Here is a 20607-nt window from a genome sequence, read left to right on the forward strand (position 1 = left end):
GTACGGGGCAGTAAGGGAGAGAGAGCAGGATGTCTGGTTCCATGTGGGAATTTGTGTACGCACCTACCCAAAACAGACAAACTGCTGCTGCATCATATTGGTCTTCATCTTACTCACTACTGTACCTGAATTTGTAAACTCACCTCAAGTTCGGAATTTGGAAAGGCGAGTAATCAAATCCAAAATATCTCAAACTTCCGGCCAGCACTAAACTTCAGTTTACAGCAACACAGTACACTGTAAAAAGATACTGTGCCAAGACATAAAACAGCCTTCTAAAAAAGTTATGCAAGACATTCTTTAAAGTTGTGTCAAACCATAAGAGATGGCAAAAGCTGAATATACACAATTATAATTATTCAAGTTTGTAAATAAAATGGATTTCTCAGGCTCTATGACTCTTACTTCTAATTCCTTTGGAAATAATGTAAGTAATGACCCTTCCTGGAACGCATTACCTATTCACAGCTCTCTGTTGGGGACAAGGAGATGCCCTGCCAGTGCATTTCAAGTATTCAACTTGAACACTGCAAAGCCTCAGATCGTAATCACGAATCTGTGTAATGCTCTCAGATCTCACAGGAACTGAATTCACACCTATATAGTCCGTGGCCAAAATTAAAAAGCTCCTTGAAAGCATATTCCTATCCAAAAACTCTTTAGCCAATCAAATTCATTGGAAAAACACAGTTACAAAAGAATCAAACACACACACACACACACTCCAATACAAGGCAACCTGAAAAATCTGCATTTCTTTGTAGCAAAATGGATATCAGACCCAATGACAAACAGAACAGTTTTGGTCAGCAAAAAAAGAGAAAAAACTGTTCCCCCTACACAAATTAATGTTAACGACTGAAGTGCAAGGTCATAATAAACGGGCGGCAGCCAAACAGCGCAGTTTGTGACATGAAAGCGGGCATTCTGTCAGCATCCTGGGTGCAATGCAGCATCCCAGTCACATCAAGAGGCTGAAATGAAATCGTACTTCATTTACTTTCCTTGGGTCCTGCTACACCAGTCATTACTCATAGGATTTCCCCTTCCACAGCTGCCGGAGACAGAGGACACACCTTTTTCTCCCTTGTCACATCATGTCCGGGTAGATGGGAAGTATGGCCTTAGGCAGTGCCCAGTAACTTTCTGTCAAAGCAAGAAAGGGACAAATACCTTACCCCAATTTACGGAAACAACCTAAAAAGAACCACAACCAGGGATGCCCCAGAAAGCGGGATCCTCTGATTTGCTTTCCGTCCATTACCATGTTGCACTGACAGCAATATAGCTGCACTCTATGTATAACGACTCTCAGAATACAAAATATTTTTTCTTTACTCCCTCCTTTCTCATTTCAGAAAGAAGGATACAGATTCTGGGACCTTCCACCCTTTGAAAGGATTGGCGAAGGGCAGACACAGGTGCACAGGTTACATGGTGTGCTAGAATTCCTAGGAGGGCTTTGGACAGGTCTAGCAGGACTAGAGGAAAAGAAATTACTGAAAGATACAATTTCACCTTCCTTATCTTCCTGCTAGACCAATCATTACTTATGGGAAGTACCAAGCTGCTACTTCTTTGGGCAGATGGAAGACAGTGCTGTTCTAAGGATGCTTGTCCAACCAGTCACATCTGCTTTTGCCCCTACACCTATTTGACAAAGAATGCAGAGAAACCCAGGTGTCTGGTCTACCAATGTCTTTATGGCTGATGGGTACCCTCTACCGCTGGTGCCACCTGATCTCAGGTGGAGTGCGCCCTGTGCAGAATTACTGCCTGTTTACCCCTTTAGAGGTAAGCTGAGACAATTACTTCTTTAATACTTCTGGGTATTGCAGCTTGGAAGCCATTTCTTCCTTCTGTGGACCCCTATGTAGAATGGCCAGCCTATCTGTATTCTGGAAGGAGTTTGAGGACATTAAGTATCTTCACAGCATACACTGGACATCCAGTAGATGGAGTTTAGTGCTATTATTCTGTGCCTTAGCATCCTTAAAGGCTGGAAGGCCCACTGCCTGATTCAGGTGAAACTGGGATCTTACGTTGGAAAAAAAAAAACAAAAAGGAAAGGGCCAGACAGAAGAAAGTTGAATCTTTAGAGAGGGTCAAGTTTGTATCTCCCAGATAAGTTCAGCCAAACTGACAGTCACCAGAAAGATAAACAAAATGATCTTCTAGAGATGCATGTGTTAATGGTTCAATGGGAAGGGTCCCTATAAGGGCCCTCTGAACCAGCTTAAGGTCCCCATATGGGACTACTGTGCTGAAAGGAGGTCTAATGCACTTCACTCTACTAAGGAAATGGGCAGCATCTGGATATGCAGCTACCTGCAAGTCCTTCATTAGCAGAATATAACTATTTGTACCTTTAGGGCACTAAGGGATAAGCCTTTACCCAGGCCTCCCTGGATGAAACCAAGAGTGTATGCAATATCTGCCTTCCAGTGGTAGATCTTATGAGTTCTATAGTTTTCTGATAGGTGACAGATAATTGAGCATGGTCAAAATGACTATGGGAAAATAGCCTCTCCGACCCTTTTTGAGGATCAGAGCATAAGACAAATGGAGGTAGGACATTGCCATAATAGACCAAGCCCCCTGGGAAAATGTACCGGGTTCTCCTTCAGGAGTCTTCACAAGACCACCTACCACAGTCTCCTTGGCTAGTCCAGTTCCAACAAGATTAGCACGGATAAAAAGATCTTCTATTCTCTTGAGCATTCTTCCTATCCATGGCCACAAAGGAAATATACACAATAGGATATCTTTGGCTAGGGTCATCACAGAACCAGAGTCTAGTTCCTTCACCAGCTGAAGAATATGTCTGCCTTGGCTTTCAATATGTTGCCATTAGTCCATCACCTGCTACCGTCAACAGCTTACTACCATCTGAGAGGCCTCTCAGCTGAGCTCCCATTCCCTGGAACCCAGCCTGAAATTACTGAGGAAATCTATTTGGAGGTCTTCACCTCCCATGGTGTGGGATATAGATAGGAAATATAGATTCCATTGGTCCATCAGTATAGCAGGGGATGCCTCAGCCGCTGGCATCTGGCTGCAGATGCCTCCCTGTTTGTTCACATATGTGATCACTGAGGTGTTGCAAGTAGCAGTCTCCTGGTAGTTTTGTTTCTGCCTGTTTACCAACCATATCACTTCTCTACTTGACCAATGCCCCAAACACACTTTGCCCCAACTGTGGTGAGAAGGCCCCCTATTTTAAAGGAAATCCCTTCTGTGGATCCTGAGGAATCCCATCAATATAGCCTGCCATGTTGCTTGAAGCACTACCATGGCCTTCCTGAGGCCTGCTGCATTGCTTGCTGCACCACCATTGCTCTCCTGAAGCCTGCCACATTGCTTGATGTACTACCACTGCTCTCCTGAGGCCTGCCATGGTGCTTAAGGCACTACTATGGCCCTTGAAGAACAATCAAGGGGGTCCTTGGGCCTGCCACAGCTAAGACTGCACTGTAATACCACCCCTTCCACCCACAAGAGAGAAGGATTCCCAAATGTACCCTCTAGCAGACTGAATGCCAGCTCCGAGGCCTGGCTCCATGTAGTAAGGCTTCTCTTTTGTTCATTTCATTTCTTTTGACTATTTTTCAGTACAGACAAAAGATGAGAGAAGAAAGGAGGGAGGCAGGAAGAAGGGGGTGAGAGGCAAAAAGCCCAGACACTACACTGCAACCTACCCCAGGTCCTGATATCTCTTGAACAGAGAAGAGGGAACCCCCACTACCAGGGCCTTTCAACTGAGCACCTAAGAACATAAGAACATAAGAACATAAGAAATTGCCATGCTGGGTCAGACCAAGGGTCCATCAAGCCCAGCATCCTGTTTCCAACAGAGGCCAAACCAGGCCACAAGAACCTGGCAATTACCCAAACACCTAGAAGATCCCATGCTACTGATGCAATTAATAGCAGTGACTATTCCCTAAGTAAACTTGATTAATAGCAGTTAATGGACTTCTCTTCCAAGAACTTATCCAAACCTTTTTTGAACCCAGCTACACTAACTGCACTAACCACATCCTCTGGCAACAAATTCCAGAGATTTATTGTGCGTTGAGTGAAAAAGAATTTTCTCCGATTAGTCTTAAATGTGCTACTTGCTAACTTCATGGAATGCCCCCTAGTCCTTCTATTATTCGAAAGTGTAAATAACCGAGTCACATCTACTCGTTCAAGACCTCTCATGATCTTAAAGACCTCTATGATATCCCCCCTCAGCCGTCTCTTCTCCAAGCTGAACAGCCCTAACCTCTTCAGCCTTTCCTCATAGGGGAGCTGTTCCATCCCCTTTATCATTTTGGTTGCCCTTCTCTGTACTTTCTCCATTGCAACTATATCTTTTTTGAGATACGGCGACCAGAATTGTACACAGTATTCAAGGTGTGGTCTCACCATGGAGCGATATAGAGGCATTATGACATTTTCCGTTTTATTAACCATTCCCTTCCTAATAATTCCTAACATTTTATTTGCTTTTTTGACTGCTGCAGCACACTGAGCTGACGATTTCAATGTATTATCTACTATGACGCCTAGATCTCTTTCTTGGGTGGTAGCTCCTAATATGGAACCTAACATCGTGTAACTACAGCTAGGGTTATTTTTCCCTATATGCAACACCTTGCACTTGTCCACATTAAATTTCATCTGCCATTTGGATGCCCAATCTTCCAGTCTTGCAAGGTCCTCCTGTAATGTATCACAGTCTGCTTGTGATTTAACTACTCTGAATAATTTTGTATCATCTGCAAATTTGATAACGTCACTCATCGTATTCCTTTCCAGATCATTGATATATATATTGAAAAGCACCGGTCCAAGTACAGATCCCTGAGGCACTCCACTGTTTACCCTTTTCCACTGAGAAAATTGACCATTTAGTCCTACTCTCTGTTTCCTGTCTTTTAACCAGTTTGTAATCCACGAAAGGACATCGCCTCCTATCCCATGACTTTTTAGTTTTCGTAGAAGCCTCTCATGACGGACTTTGTCAAACGCCTTCTGAAAATCCACCTAGACCCCGAAGGGCACTCTACCAAGAAAGAAAGAAAATGGGAGAAATTATACTCTCTCTTTCTGAGAGCAGGCTTCTACCAAGGGAAGGCAGTCCCTAAAGAATGTTGCCCCAGGAGCCAGTAGGGTCAACTAGGGCAAGGCCACACCAAGGCCTGGGAATGGAGTAGAAACTTAGGTTCACTAGTCCACAGTCTGCTGGAGACACAATTATGGCAACTGTCCAAGGCTCTACCACCTTTATATCTGGACGTGACGTCACAAAGGAATAAAAGATGTGTCCTGTCTTTAGCAGTTGTGGAGGGGGGGGGGGGGGGGAAGTCCCATAAATAATGGCTGGTCTAGCAGGAAGATAAGGAAAGGCAAATTTATATGACATTAGCTAAGAACATGCAGAGCACTACCCCGCTACCATAACATCCTTCCTCAAAATATATGCGTTTTACTATATAAATACATCATCTAGCATAACTTAAAAAGAAATCTCATCTGCAAAATGAAAGCAAACCTAGAATGTCACATTTCTAATATGAAGTACAGAGATCATTTAACTCCAATGTACACGTATCTTCATTGGCTACCAGTTATATATCGGGTCACTATTAAAAACAGCTGGCCTGACATCACTAGCATTTCATGAGCTAGGCCCAGCATATCTGACAGCCTGTCTTTTCTGTTACTCTCCTTGTCGTGTACTGCATTCATCACAGTCAGCTCTAACAGTCTCCTTGCTATGATCAGCATGACCTTCTGTGACCCCTTGTAGATCTTTCAGCTGTGTCGCTCCATCAATCTGGTATACTCTTTCAGTCGAAGCCAGAGTCTGTACGGACAGAGTTCTGTAAACTTGTAAAGTCTTGGTTGTTTCAATTGGTGTTTCCCGTGGATTAAACTTTGAATTTTTTTCTATTTCTTTTTAAAATACACTTTAGTTAATTGAGTACTTATGGTAGCATTCCTTTGAGTATAGCGTAATAAATGTTTCAATTTCTACTTATATTGTTGAGTTATCTATTATATATCTTTTTTGATGCTCTTATTTTGTTACCCACCCAGAGGGTTGTTTGGTTATGATTGTGCGGATTATAATGTAATTCAAACAAACCCGAGCTGTTGTGGCCAAGAGGTACCCTATTAAAACTGGTGGGAAGTGAGTTTACGCATTCCTGATTTAATAATAGATTTCAAGAGAGGAGAAAAGTATCACGCACATCAAAACTGGTAACCAGCCTTTACACTCCACAGGTGGCTGCACTCATATTAAGGGGCCGATGCAATAAAATAGTGTAGAAAATTGGTGCTCGCATTGAGCGCCTGTTTTCCTAACATGCACCTATCTGCCCCTTCCTAGGTGCCCGATGCAATATGGTAATGAGATTCCACGCTAAAAAGGACAAGCTAGGGATAAGTTGTGCGTCCCTAGCACATTCTTGGCATCAGGAGCCCAGGAGACGTGGCTTTACAGGTTAGGAAAATGGACACTCAATTTATGAGTCAGAGGAACAACAGAAAAGCAGTATTTTTGGCTGTTTTGAGGCTTAAGGTGCCTCAATAATTAACACCAGCTCCTGGACTGGCGTTAATTTTTGCGGGTGAAAACATGCACATCAGGTACATGGTGATTTTTTGCAACTGAAGTACTAGATAATAGCCTCATCTTCATGGCATTTACATGTGATGAGCGCCATTAGCTTTGCGCTGGTTTGGATGCGCTTATCCCATTATTGCATCGGGAGTTATTCTAGCATCTTCAAAACACATGTACAGCCATGCATCAAGCTGTGCGCTAGGCTGAGCACACTGCACAGCATGCGAGTCGAGTACTGAATAAAATCAAGTCACTTCTATGCTAAGTCAGAGCTTTAAAAAGAAATTAAAGCTTCAAAAAAAGATACAGGATTTCAAGCATAGCCAGGTTAAATATCAAATTACTGACAATAAGACAACTGAAAAGGAAAATGAAAGCAGGAGGATGCTTCAGGAGAAGCCAAGGTTTCTGCTGTCAGTCTTGTATCCACAGGATGCAGTGGCTGACTGTCAGCAATTAACAATACTTGGCAAAATAGTTAACACCCTCCAGGCAAGCAACAGGTAATACCTGGAAATCTAGAATTTAGAAAATTAACAGGATTAATTTTCCCCACTGATGAAATTAACAGTCTTTAGATAGCTGGATTAATGTTATTTATTTAACAATAGTAAATCCAAAATGAAAAACAAAACAAACCAAAAAAAAAAGCCATCACACAATAAAAAGAAAAAAAAGAAAGCAAGAATATTTGGAGGAATTTTTTTCTCTGTACTGTCAAAACATTCTGCCTTATCGTGGGCCCTTCCTTCCTCTGAACAGCCCAGCTATCTCAATGCAATTAGTAAATGTCAAGAAGAGCCTACTAAAGCCAAAGAGATACACTGTAACTATGGAAAACTAAATGAAACCAAACAAAACACTTCCTCACCGCATCTCAAAATCAAACTGCTTATGTGCCAATGGTAAGCAGGCAATAGTCAAAAAAAATATTTAAAAAAGGTTACAAAATTAAGAAAAGGCAACTAAAGAATAAAGGAAGAAATAACCTTCATGCAATGCAAGGTCTGTTACCATTGCACGTTAAAGCAGGATTTTTCTTAATGAAGAATGCTCAGCTACTGATCAGAAAGCAGCAGACAGGGAAGACTGTAAAACAAGCTATGGCATAGTGCAATTAGCTGGCACATACGATAGAAATATTAGTTTAGGTTATAAACCTCTATTAGTTCTTTATAAAAAGCATAGCCAACAGCTCACTAACGCTATGAATTTCTTACAGACCCATCAATGTGTCAGAATATCATACTATACAAACAGAGCTCTAACCTTTATGTATTTATTTATAATTCTTATATACCGACATTCTTACATTAAAATGCAAATCATACCGGTTTACATAAAACAGAAAAAGCAGGAAAAAATATTTCCATAGTCAAATACAGAGAACATTTATAATAAAATTGTTAACAAAGGCATAAGGTAGGAACTTGAAAAAAGGTTTTTTAAACCTTTATGAAAAGGTTACCACTATCAACACAGCAATCTTCATTTTATTAGTCACATGAGGGCTACAGAAAATGTCTGATTTGAGCTATTCATTAAGGTATGCTTCTATTTAACACTGGGTTGGCCTGCTACTGGAGACTCCAGTTCAGTTCTCAAGCCCTTAGGTTGGCAGGTACTGGGGATCCTGTGGAGCCTCCAGAAGGGGGGGGGGGGGGGGGAATTCCCAGTCACCACACAACACTTACTGGCTAGGCTCTAGAGCCAGTGGTAGTCTACAGCCCTAGCCAAGGTTCTCACTTCAATGGCTGGATTAGATAGAAGCAAGAGATTTAAAAATGGCTGCAATGAGAGAGAAAAAAAAAAAAAGCTCGTTTTGAAGTGTGACAAACATTACATGCTCACTGTCATGTCAATTATTGATTTTTATTATATTTTTGGTTTTTTTTAATATTTTTATTGATTGGCATTTTCAAATCTCTGGATATCTTTTTATATTATTTTCCTGATTTATAAAGTTGAATTCCTTGTGATTGCGGACTCACAGTTCTTTTGCTTTCCCCATGCTTCAGTAACCAAAGTCAGTGCTGCCCTGTGTGAAATGCCAAAGGGTTTCTCAAGAGCTAAGAAACTCATGGACTACTTATACCCAGACACTAAATTACAATCAAACAAGACACAGATGTGGATACCTACCCTTCATTACCATCTCAACCTGTGTGGGTCAACCTGTGTATATTATCAGCCCAAGCATTTAAGGGCATGGAGACTTTTGAACAGGACCATTTTATTATATTGTTTAATGATTGCATTATTCTTTGATGCATAATATTTTTAATGTTTCAGATTAAAACTAACAGATGTTTTTGGTCTAATCACTCATGTTTTCTTAAAATGCTACACATCTTGCAAATTCTGCCAGGGGTATGTAAACTTCTGAGAACAACTGTACAAGAAATGACAAAATCCACTGAGTCTAGTGTCCTATTTCCAACAGTCACAAGTACCCAGTAGATCACAAAAAGTAAATTTCTTATTATTCACTCCCAGCGGTAACAAAAGCTTTCTTCAGTCTTCCTAACAGTATCTTATGGCCTGTTCTTGCAGGAACTTGTCCAAAAACCCTATGCTAAATGCCTTGACCATATCTTCTGGCAATAGATTCCACAGCCTGATTGTGCAGAGGATGAAAAATTACTTTCTACAATTTGTTTTAATTCTGCTGGTTGATAATTTCATGGAGTGTCCCCTCGCTGATCATCAACTCATGATTTTATAAACTTCTATTATGCCCCCTCTCCTTTACAAGCTGAAGCATCCCAACCTGTGAAGTCTTTAACCATTGGGGAACTGTTCCATCCCCTTCATCATTTTTGTCACTCTCCACTGCGCCTTGCCTAATTTCAGTAATGTCTTTTTTGAGATGGGGCAACCTGAACTGCACCTAGTACTCAAAGTGCAGTTGGACCATAGATTGATGCAGAGGAAACGTGTCTTATGTTTAAATTCTCCATTCCATTCTGGATCATTACTAACATTCTGTTTTCTTTTTTGACAGCTGCTGTATGCTGAGCTGAGGATTTCAATGTATCATCCACAAGGACTCAAAGTCCATTTCCTGCGAGGTTACTCCAATACACAACCCTGCACTAGCTGTGTAGCTGAGCTGAGATTATTTCTCTCTGTGGGTATCACTTTACACTTTCCCACATTAAATGTCACCTGCCATTCAGATGCCCAGTCTCAAAAGGTATTGCAGCAGTTCATTTTATATTTCTCAATTTCTTATATTCAATGCGGATTACAACATCTAAAACATATCAACATAAAATACAGCATAAACATTATTCGAAAAAAAGCAAATCATGAAATTAACATTTTTCACAATATCCTGTTTTAACAATTTTTTATAATTTTGTGTCATTCGCAGATTTGATCATCTCATGTGTCATTCCCTTTTCCAGATCATTCATGAATATGTTAAACAGCACAGGTCTCATAATAATAATGGGAGACTTCAAACATCAATAATAATGGGAGACTTCAAACATCAATAATAATGGGAGACTTCAAACATCATCAACAGAATGGTCTGGCTAAACAACAACATCCAACCATATTTCACACAAAGAAATCTCAGATCCACCAACTCAGGTCTCCTCTCCATCCCAACTCTTAAAAATGCTCACCTCAATACAACACGCAAACGAGCCATTACAATAGCTGGCCCTACCCTCTGGAACTCCCTCCCCCCACAGCTCAGAAACGAACCCTCACCTCAAGTCTTTAAAAAACAGCTCAAAACATGGCTGTTCTTGAAAGCATTCCCTCCTGAACCCCAACATCCTATAATAAACACTCTTGAAAGCCTTACCGCATAATTTCTACTCTGCATGAACGCATAACCCCTCCCCCCTTCTCTTTCCTCCCTTTTCCCTGTCCCCCACCCTTCTCGTAACCTCCCTCTTCCCTGTCCCCCACCCTACTCATTACCAAGTCATATTGTACATATTGTATATAGGCTATATGCCATTTCTATATACCCACATCTAATATTTAATTTTAATTTTATTCATATGTTACAATGTTCCTTATATTTATTGTTTAATCAACTGTTCGCTTGTTACAATGTAAAATAGGGCAGTTCCGGCTCTATTCAACCTGTTTTCTGGAAACCGATGTGATATCTCGATCGAATGTCGGTATACAAAAGAAATAAATAAATAAATAATAAATCCTAATATCGATTGGGTAAATGTCTCACTGGGACATGCTAGAGAGGTTAAGATTTTAGATGCCATAATTGGCCCTAGAAGTAATGAGAGGGGCAGTTACTTTAGGATCTAGACCTTGATGGAATACATGACCTGGCGCAAGGAGTTACTGTGGCAGGGCCTCTGAGCAACAGTGAGATCATAATGCAATCAGATTCATCATAATCACTTGAGGGAGGGCATTAAGTAAAACTTCTGCAGTACATATAAAACTTTAAAAATGGAGACTGTGACAGAATGAGAATATGAGTTAGAAAAAAAAACCTTCTGCTTATAAGCAGCTTATGAATTCAAATAGATCTATAAAAAGTAAGAAAATAAAAAAAAAAAAAAATCTTTAAAATGTTCTGTATAAGACTACCTGAACGTGTGGCATTTATTGACATTTGATATTCCACTTTTTAGCAAGTATAACCTCAAGGTGGGTTATAGCATATTTAAAAATAAGACAATACCAGGACATAACTGCCTTCCGATGAGCTGCCCACTCATTCTGTCAGTTTCCCACTCACTAATCTTTTAGATATTTTTTTTATCTTCATCCATCCAGGCTACTTCAGCTTTAATCACAACCTCTCTACTGGGATAAATCCAGATTCCTTGTTTTGCAAGTATCCTTGGAAGGCACCTTCCTCCAAACTATGTCCCTCTGAGTGACTGTCTGCTTTCCTCCATGGACTATTTTAAAAGCTGCTCTCCTTTTTAAAATGTTAACACAGCAGCCAGGTTAAAGGGGAGCGCAGCCAGGTTAAAGGGGAGCGCCTTTCCTGCACCATCCTCTCACCCACGCATTGAAACTCTTCAGCTCAGCCTGCCTTTGGGGTCTGGCGCATCAAATTGCAAACAGCAGCCAGGTTAAAGGGGAGCGCAGCCAGGTTAAAGGGGAGCGCCTTTCCTGCACCATCCTCTCACCCACGCATTGAAACTCTTCAGCTCAGCCTGCCTTTGGGGTCTGGCGCATCAAATTGCAAACAGGTCAGAGAATGCAACACTGCAGGTTCTAGATGTCAACTGCATGCCTAAAAGCCTAAATCTGGCCTCCAGAACATTCCTCCTGCACCTTCCTATGCTGTTGGTATCCAAAAGTATCAGAACAGCAAGCTCCTCTAAAATTCTTTCTAGAGGATGCTCCAGATCGCTATCGTCACACCCTCTGTTGCTCCCTGTGAGGGAATGGAAGGGCTCCCTACCAGAAATCGTTTGACATCTTTGTATAATTGGGGTTTTTAATTCAATCTTAAGGAAAAAGTATCAAATATTTTTCTTTATTAGAATGAACTGCAGGTTCATTTTTTCTTGCTTCCTGAAGAGCTGTGCTGTGTCATGGGCTCTTAAATGTTTATTATTTTGACATGGGAAGATCCACTTTGAAATCCCATGTAATCTAAATGGGATGGCAACACATAATATGGAAAGTAAAATCTATAGGGTTAGGACAAATATGCAGTACTAAGCTGGTAACAGCACACCATAAAAAACAGACCTGTTGCCAAACATTATGAAAGCCGCTAAGATGTTAAGATTTCTCAGTTACTCTGAATCCACATATAATAAGACACCCTACTAGGAATAGGTACCTCACATTTCAAGGCCAAGTCCTCCAAAATCCATGTTGCAATTTTTTTTTTTAAAGTCAGTGTTAAAAAAAAAAAATCAAAGCTATTATGAAAAAAAACATAAGACACTGGATAACAACATACACTTAAAATGTTAGAGCTTCAAGAAAGACAAAATTAAATATTTCTGATTCTTACTGGGGAGGGAAAAAAAAAAAGCCGAGCCCCTTTGGGGAGAATTCAAACATGAAGTTCATGCTGAATAACCAAAGAATTTACAGGATCTGGAGGCTTTCTGCCAAGAGGAATAGGCAGCTTTACCACAAGAAAATAAAGGGCTTCATTCACAACTATCAACAGGTTGGGCTAGCTCATGTTCTGTTTCTCTCTGTATTTTATTTGTTTGTCTATTATTTTATTGTATTTATCTTGATATATTTATTGAAAAGTTATTGTGTATGTATTTACTGTGAACCACTTAGCAATGTTGATAAGTGGTATATAAATTTAATAAATACCATGATTTTTTTTTTTTTGCCTTGGCACAGACATAGAGCTTTAACTATTTTAGTTTTCTTTTGTAGGGAAGCCCCTTTTGATAATAGCTGCCAGGTAATGTGAGGCATGAGCTGGCAGACTGTGAGAATAATGAACTGAAGTTAGGCATGTCAGAAGCTGCAGGTACATATTTATATGACTCTGGCTTTGCACTGTCTTCAGGGTCTGCTAATTCAGTGACAGTTTGTAATGCTTTATATTAAACAAGGCTGGCACATAACTTTTATAGGGGAGAGCAGAGGGATATATCTTTTGTAAACTTTCTTCAGCAAAGATGGTCATTCCCACTCACCCCTCATCCAAGACTGTGTAGGCAAGAGTGTGCATTTACAGCTACTAAAATATTGTAAACTAGCCGTTAAGCCCGTAACAACGGGCTCGGTCCGTTTCCTTCCCTCATTCTCCCTCCTCCTTCACTCTCACCTTCCCCTTCCCTCCCACCCACCCCACCCCCTCATTCTCCCTCCTCCTTCACTCTCACTTCTCTCCCCTTCCCCTCTCTCCCTCCCCCACCCCTCACCCCCCTCTCCTCTCTCCCCTCTCTCTCACCTCCCTCCCCCCTCTCTCTCTCTCACCTTCCCCTCCCTCTCCTCAGTCACTCCCCTTTAACATCATCCACAACCGGCAGATCTCAGGGGGGTGTCCCTCCCGCGCGGCACCGCCGCTTCTCCTCCCGCTCCTGCCAGCAGATCTCCAGCGGGGGGGGGGGGGGGGGGGGGGTCACTCCCGCACGCGTGGCGCCGCTGCTTCTCCTCCCGCTCCTGCTTCGCCGCTGCCGCTCCTTCGGCCCCACCGCCATTTTTTTTTTCGGGCACGCACAACTCTGACCGACGTGCTCACCTGCACATGCGCGGTAGAGCTGCTCTCTACTGCGCATTTGCGGGCCGTCGGTCAGAGCCCATTTATAAGGTAGATAAATACAGAAGAACAAAAGAAATTTTTCATTTGGTGTAATTCAGCATTTTAAATTTTAATAATTTAATAATTTTAATAAAACGCCCGTCTCATTTTTTGCTTGCAGCTCGGATAACCATTCCATTTTTTGGAAGTTAGCTCCTTCTCTGGATCACGAATGTTATATTGTGTCTAAGACTACCTCTATGGAAAAAAATTACATATATGCTCAAAGCCAGATCAGAGGATTATGATCAAATTTGCGACCCCTACTGGAGTTGGCGCAGGTGCACCATAGACTGTTAGCCTTTATTAAATCCTTTGGTACGTTTTCTGTTTTGATTTGCTATTCTTTCTACTACTATACTCTACGTTTTTTGTTTTTTTTTTACTGATTTTCTGTATATTGTTTTTGCTCTCATTTGGACTCTGCATTGTAAAAGTGCCTCAAATGGTTATTTTTCAGTTTTATTTTTCTCTGTTTATTATAAATAAATAGTTTTAAAAAAATTGATCACCCTGTGAACACTGCACTATATTTAAGTAGATGTGCATTTAGGATACATACAGAATCTGTATTCAAAGTGATATCTGTGTGCCCCAACTTGTGCTGGTTGGTGTGTGAAACATCTTTTTGTCTCACAGTTTTTACTTTTGTACATGTACTCCCAAATCGTAGTAGTAATCTCAACATTTTTTCCCTTCTACAGATAGGTAAGTGCAAATCCAGCTTGTAGATGCACGTTACTCATCAGTCATTGTTTAATATTATTGTGTGCTATAATTTATCAAAACAAAAAAACAGCTCATATGCCCAAAGGTATCACCAACACAACATCTGCTAAGTTCAAATTTCTGGCATCGATGAGTCAGTGTTTCATATTTCCCAGGTAAACAAAATGAGTACTAATCTTAACAGGATAAACAACTGTTCAATATATTTATATAAATTTTTTTTTAAGTGTGGTGTACAAAAATTAAATATTTATAGCAGTTTGGTAGAGCCAACAAAAATTGGATTATGCAAAGCAGTTCTACATTTGAAGAGACAAACAGTAGGTGCTCCAGAGCCCGGCAAAGAGGCCAGGGAGAGGGAGGCTGACACTGCAATAGTCATTTTCTTGGGTCTTAGTTAACTTCCCCCTATAACCACATTTTTTCTAAACTAGGGATACTGGAGAAGAAATATGAGCAAGTCTTACTATAGAAAGAGCTTTCCTTCTTAGAGTTTGGGTAATTGCCAGGTTCTTGTGGCCTGGTTTTTGGCCTCTGTTGGAAACAGAATGCTGGGCTTGATGGACCCTTGGTCTGACCCAGCATGGAAATTTCTTATGTTCTTATGTAAAGGTTCATTTTGCCACAAATTAAAAAAAAACCCTTTGCTTTAACGTTAAACTGCCACTTCCTAAAATGAGGCCTACAATTAATGCCTGGAAAGGGGGTTGCCAGACCTGAACCAATGCAAAAGGACTTGCATCCAAAGCAGGACACAAGCGGGTAAGTCCATTGTACTTGCTAAGGGGCATCATTTGGTACTGTAATTTTTTTTTTTTAATATAGATTACAGATTTGATAAAGAACCCAGCATAAAATGAACCGTAAACATATCTCAATACGGTTTTTATTTAACACCAAAATCCTTTTTCTCCGCAAACTTGCACACAAAAAAATATCAGGAAGAAAAAGTTTGTTCAAATAAGAGGGAAAACATAAAACACACCCAAACAAAACAAGACCTGGCACTGTGGCCAATGCTGGCCTTTGATTAGGACATGCGGGGCATTTGCCCAGATGGCGGTGAAACAAGGGGCGCCCTAGGTGCTGCCAGCATTGCCTGTTGAGCTGGTAAGACTGGGCAGCGGGTGTGCTGGCTGGATGTACACCTGGGGTGAGACAGGCAACTTTGGCAAGCCAACCTTGATGTAGAGAGCCCACCCCATTACAGGTGCAGCACCGGAATCACCGATGGCCTACGTGCCCTTGTGTCTTTTAAAAGGGGCAGACCTGGAGAGAAGACACAGGAAAAGCACCAATCGCAAGTGGACAGAGTACCAGGGCAAAAAGAATTTGCAGCCATAGTGCTGCAGAACCCCCGAGTCAGGACAGGAGAAGCACCCGCTGCATCCAGGCAGGAGGAGTAGTGGTCAGGGCAGCAGACCCCGAGCTACGAGCAATTCTGACCACCAGCCAGGAATGGAAGCGCCAGGGCAGGAAATGTAGCGGCCAGCCCAGCAGCCCCACCCCTGAGGAGCACCGGCTGCAAGGGAGGAATAGGGCCACGGGGGGGGGGGGGGGGGGGGGGGGGGCAGGAGACGTAGCGACCAGTAAAGAGATGGAAACAAAGATGAGTTGCACTCACGGGCAGGAGTAGCTGCCGCCAACTGGGCAGAGATAGGAAGGAAGGGCCTGGAGATTGCAGAAAGCCCACAAAACCACTGCCTCCCCCTCCCCAATAGAATGCTGGAAGGGAAGGAAGGAGGAAGAAGAAAGAATGTCTGTAGGAGGGAAAGGAGAAAATGTCAGGCGAGAGGGGTGGTGGGGAGAAAGGGAGACCGTGCAAGAAAACACGCTCCAGGTGCTCCAGTATAAAAATACATCAAGGGTGGGAATCAGGGCTGGATTGAAGAGTTTTGTTCCATAGGCAGGGATGGAATGAGGGTACCAGACTGACATACACGCGTCACTTTGAAATGGATTGTCGGACCAGGCTTTGCCGAACCCAGCTGCAATACTTTTTGGCCTGGGTATTTAATGCCTGCGAAATAATACACCCCAGGCAATTGCCAACGTTACCGCTGCCTAAACCCAAGCCTCGTTGGGTGGAGAGGACGGGGGCAATTGAAAGTTTTCACCCAGAGTGCCATTTGCCCTGGAGCCAGCCCCGAATGAAGCCACATGTAAGAAGGAGTCACACCTGTCTTTTCCATGTTTGATTGCCCAAACATCACCCCCCCCCCCCCCCACCCCATTTAGAAATGACTCCAGTTACACTTCTGCTATAAGCTAGTCTAAAAATATTTATTTTGAGCTAGTTGATATTCATGACAAATGAATGTAACTCCATTTATTTAACTGAGTATTTTGGGGAATGTATCCCATGCACACCAATCAGAATGTCTGTAAGGGAGCAGATTTCACTTACAATAAATGGATTTATACAAACTTATTTATGGTAAAAAACATGCAAAAAATGTACACCCTGGAGGAGAGATGGTGCAGGGGAGATATAAACACAGACACTTCGGCTACCTGACAGGTGTTAATGATGCACAAACTTCAAACCGTATCTGTCGGAAATGAAACAGTAGAGTAGAACTAGGGCCAGTCACCATAAACTCTGATGGGCGGACAACTCAGAACCAATCTCAGGAGAATGAGATGGATACCTGGAATGCCCTTCTTAGAAAAGGTGATGAAGATAAGAACAGTAAACGAATTCAAAAGGGCATGATACAAACACTGTGGATCCGTAAAGGCTTGAGACTGAAAATGAAGAAAGGGATGTGTAACATTTCTGCATGGAAGTAACCTGTTAGGAGCAGCAGTTACTACCATAAGCAACCAGCAGGACAGACAGGATGTGGACCATTTGGTCTTTATCTGTTGTCAATACTATGTTATGTTAATATATAAGTATATTCCGTTTAACATAGAAACACGATAGCAGAAAAAGATCGTTATGGGCTATCTAGCCTGCCCAATCACACAACTACTCAGCTCTACAACCCTTATCATTCCCTCAGAGATCCCCTGTGCTTGTCCCATGCATTCTTGAATTCAGATACTGGCCTTGTCCCCACCACCTCCACTGGGATACTTGTTCCATGCATCCAGCACACTCTCTATAAAAAAAATACTTAAAGGGTCTTAGAAGTTTGGAACAGCCTCCTAGTAGAGGTGGTGGAAATAAGGCCAATATCTGAATTCAAGAATGCATGAGAGGAGCACAGGGGACCTCTAAGGGAATGGCAGGGATTGTACAGGCAGACCAGATAAGACAAGTATGGCCTTTTCTGCTATCATATTTCTATGTTAAATGAAATGTACTTTTTTACATTTTTACCATTAATACAGTTTGTATAAACCCATTTATAAGTGAAATCTGCTCCCTTACAGACAGTGACTGACCTGCATGGGATACATTCTCCAAAATACTCAGTTACATTAAATGAAATTTAGTGGTAGCAATTTATAAGGTGCCAAGTGGACTACAAGAGGGCAAGCAGATGTCAAAATAGTTTATCTTCACTTAAGTCAAAAGCCCAGATACATAGCCTATTTCTCCCACTTTGTGACTACTGAAAACGCTCTTAATATATATACGGTTTGTCATTTGGAGCTAGAAGTCATCACTCAGTAAATATATGTAAATATATAATGCCCATTAATTTATTATAAACCTTGTAGCACTTATTTACTTATCTCATAAATCTACCAAGACCAACCTAAAATGAACAGTATCAAACAAACTAGTTATTTAAAATCGTTTGTCATTCTCAAGAGACAAAGAGGCATTTAACAGCAGACATCCGACCTGCTCTTCGAAGATTAATGTCACCTTAATTGTTTTCGTTCTTCTACTATCTGTTGTTAATTAAACCAAGAAGCCAGCAGAAGGCTAAAAAGGGAAGTTAACTAACGGTTAAAGTCATGATCATTCGGTTTGGCTCTCACAAGGAATGTGCAATTATGGTAAATGCCAACAGAACAGAGCTTCAAAGATTTGAACTTGTGCACGTTTGAATGAGGAAACCTGAAACAGTTTCAAAGCGCAAAAAAAAAAAAAAAAAAGGACCTGCTAAAACTCAAAACTTGAAAGGGTCTTTAGACTCCGGAAAGTCACTCGCTGCTAAAAAAAAAAAAACAAAAAAAAAAACACACAACTACAGGAAACCTTTGGGAGCCCCCCGGCAAACTTTCTAGCAATGACCGATGCGGGGCACATATGGGACCAGCGTGACGCCACCGTTACTGAAGTTAAACAGATTCTATAAAAGTGTTTCTTAAAACTCAAAAGCATTAACAAGGAGACACAAAGACGGCTGCTGGGAGTCAGCCGCTTGCACCCTGCTATTCTTTGGGAGAGCGCGCTGCCCGGGACCAGTGATGCGCCCGGAGGAGAGTTCCCGGACCGGCAAGGACAGTCCGAGCGCGCGCCGGCAGAACAATAGAAAGCTGCGGAGTGCAGCCGGAGCAGCGCAGCAACGGAGCGGCAGCTCCAGCCTCTTCCTGGGTGCGAAGCTCCCCAGACCACTGGGGGGGGGGAATCCTGCACCCCCCCGCCGGCAGCCGCTGCCTTTACCAAAGCGTGCGGCAAAGTGCTGGGAAGGAGCGCCCCGGTGCAGTCATAGAGCCCGAGCCAGCCCCCCCTCCATCGCTCGGCCAGCCGCGTCCCCTTCCCCCCTCCCCCGCAGCAACAGCAAAGCCAGGCTCCGTCCCAGCCAACGATCTCTCCCCTGCCTGAGTGATCACGGCCATCGGCGCGCTAGAGGGGAGCTCTCTACCCTTTCTGGGGCTCTGCCTGCTGGTATGCACACGCATACGTTATAGCCGGGGCGGCGCGTTTTACTACTCACATCGTCGAAGAGGGTCCCGACGTTGGCGGTCACCAGCAGGATCGCGGTCCCCGGAGCCGCCGCCGCTTTCACCGCCATCGCTTCCCACAGCCCCGAAGGACGCGTCGGCCGGAGAAAGAAAGGAAGGAAGCGGGGCCGGAGGCGAAGCGTCCGCCAGGGACGAAGGTAAGGCGGGAGGCAGCCTGCCTACTCCAGCTACCCCCGCGCTCAACGACCGCCCCGAGCTCTCCAAAGCAGGTGCCGAGCGTCAGCGGCGCTCATCCGTGCCAAGCCCGGCCACAGCTCCTGGCGAGGAACACCCGCTCTTACAGCCGCCGCGCTGCAGCCATGACGCGGCCGTCAGCAAAGTTCCCGGGACTGGCCGCTGAGTCCCAGAGCATCGCCAGCTTCTGCCGGGGAGGAGGGGCTTCCTCAGCCCCAGAGAGCCCGCGTGTTGTCCGCAAGATGCCGCGGCACGAGCGCGCTCCCCGCGCCAGCCAGCCCCCCCCCCCCTCCCGCGCGCTCCGCTCCCTTCCCGCGGCCAGCGTCGCAGTACTAGGGAGATCCACGCTGCGTGACGTCACAGCCGGCAGGTTCTGCAACCGCCGTTCCCAGGCCGGAGGTAGAAGGCGGAGCATGAGGCTAAGCCTGCGCGTCACGTGCTGCTTCCCTAGCTGCTCTCCCCCCTCGCTTCCACTAACAAACCCCAGCGCCGCGGTTACCGAGGGCCGGCTATGCTTAAGCAAGTTTTTTCCCATGTTGCAGCCGTGGGAAAAAATGCCTACCACATTTGGCTCCCGTTTTCTGAATTTTCGGGGCTTGTAATGGCACAGTACAGAGAAAGTGTCTTCTATTTTGAAAGAACACGAGGAAGCGAATGTAATTATAAAGTTAGTTGCAAATACATTAACTGTTAAATCTTTATTCCACAAACTACTGAAAATCTTATTTTGTCCCGTGAAGTATGTTTTCCTTTCCTGTACATCATTCTTGTTTTGGCGTTCCTCTTTTGTTAAGTTTTAGTTTTGTTTTCATGTTTTTGGTGTTTTCGCGGCAGTGCCTCATGACTATTTTTCCTCTGTCTTATTTTTCAGTTTCTTCCTAGTCGTTTAGTGCTGTCTCTCTCACTCTTTAGCCTGCCTCCATCTAGCTCCTTCTATTTTTGCTCTCTCCCCGAAATCTCTGTGCCTGATAGCCTCTGG

At 43.1% G+C, this 20607-nt stretch overlaps 1 protein-coding gene across 3 annotated transcripts in view; it reads right to left on the reverse strand.

Moving 5' to 3' along the window:
* INPP5A (inositol polyphosphate-5-phosphatase A) overlaps positions 1-19993 on the reverse strand; it is a 1124564-nt gene extending 1104571 nt beyond the window's left edge. For 2 of the 3 annotated variants that reach the window (XM_029609984.1, XM_029609981.1), the window contains exon 1: positions 19427-19993. In XM_029609984.1, the coding sequence (XP_029465844.1) occupies positions 19427-19504 (78 nt within the window). In that variant the 5' untranslated portion in view covers positions 19505-19993. The remainder of the gene's footprint in view (positions 1-19426) is intronic. The other variant, XM_029609982.1, reaches the window with a different exon arrangement.
* Positions 19994-20607: the final 614 nt, after the last annotated feature.

Source organism: Rhinatrema bivittatum, chromosome 7 (assembly GCF_901001135.1).
Source record: "Rhinatrema bivittatum chromosome 7, aRhiBiv1.1, whole genome shotgun sequence".
NCBI classification, from domain to species: Eukaryota; Metazoa; Chordata; class Amphibia; order Gymnophiona; family Rhinatrematidae; genus Rhinatrema; species Rhinatrema bivittatum.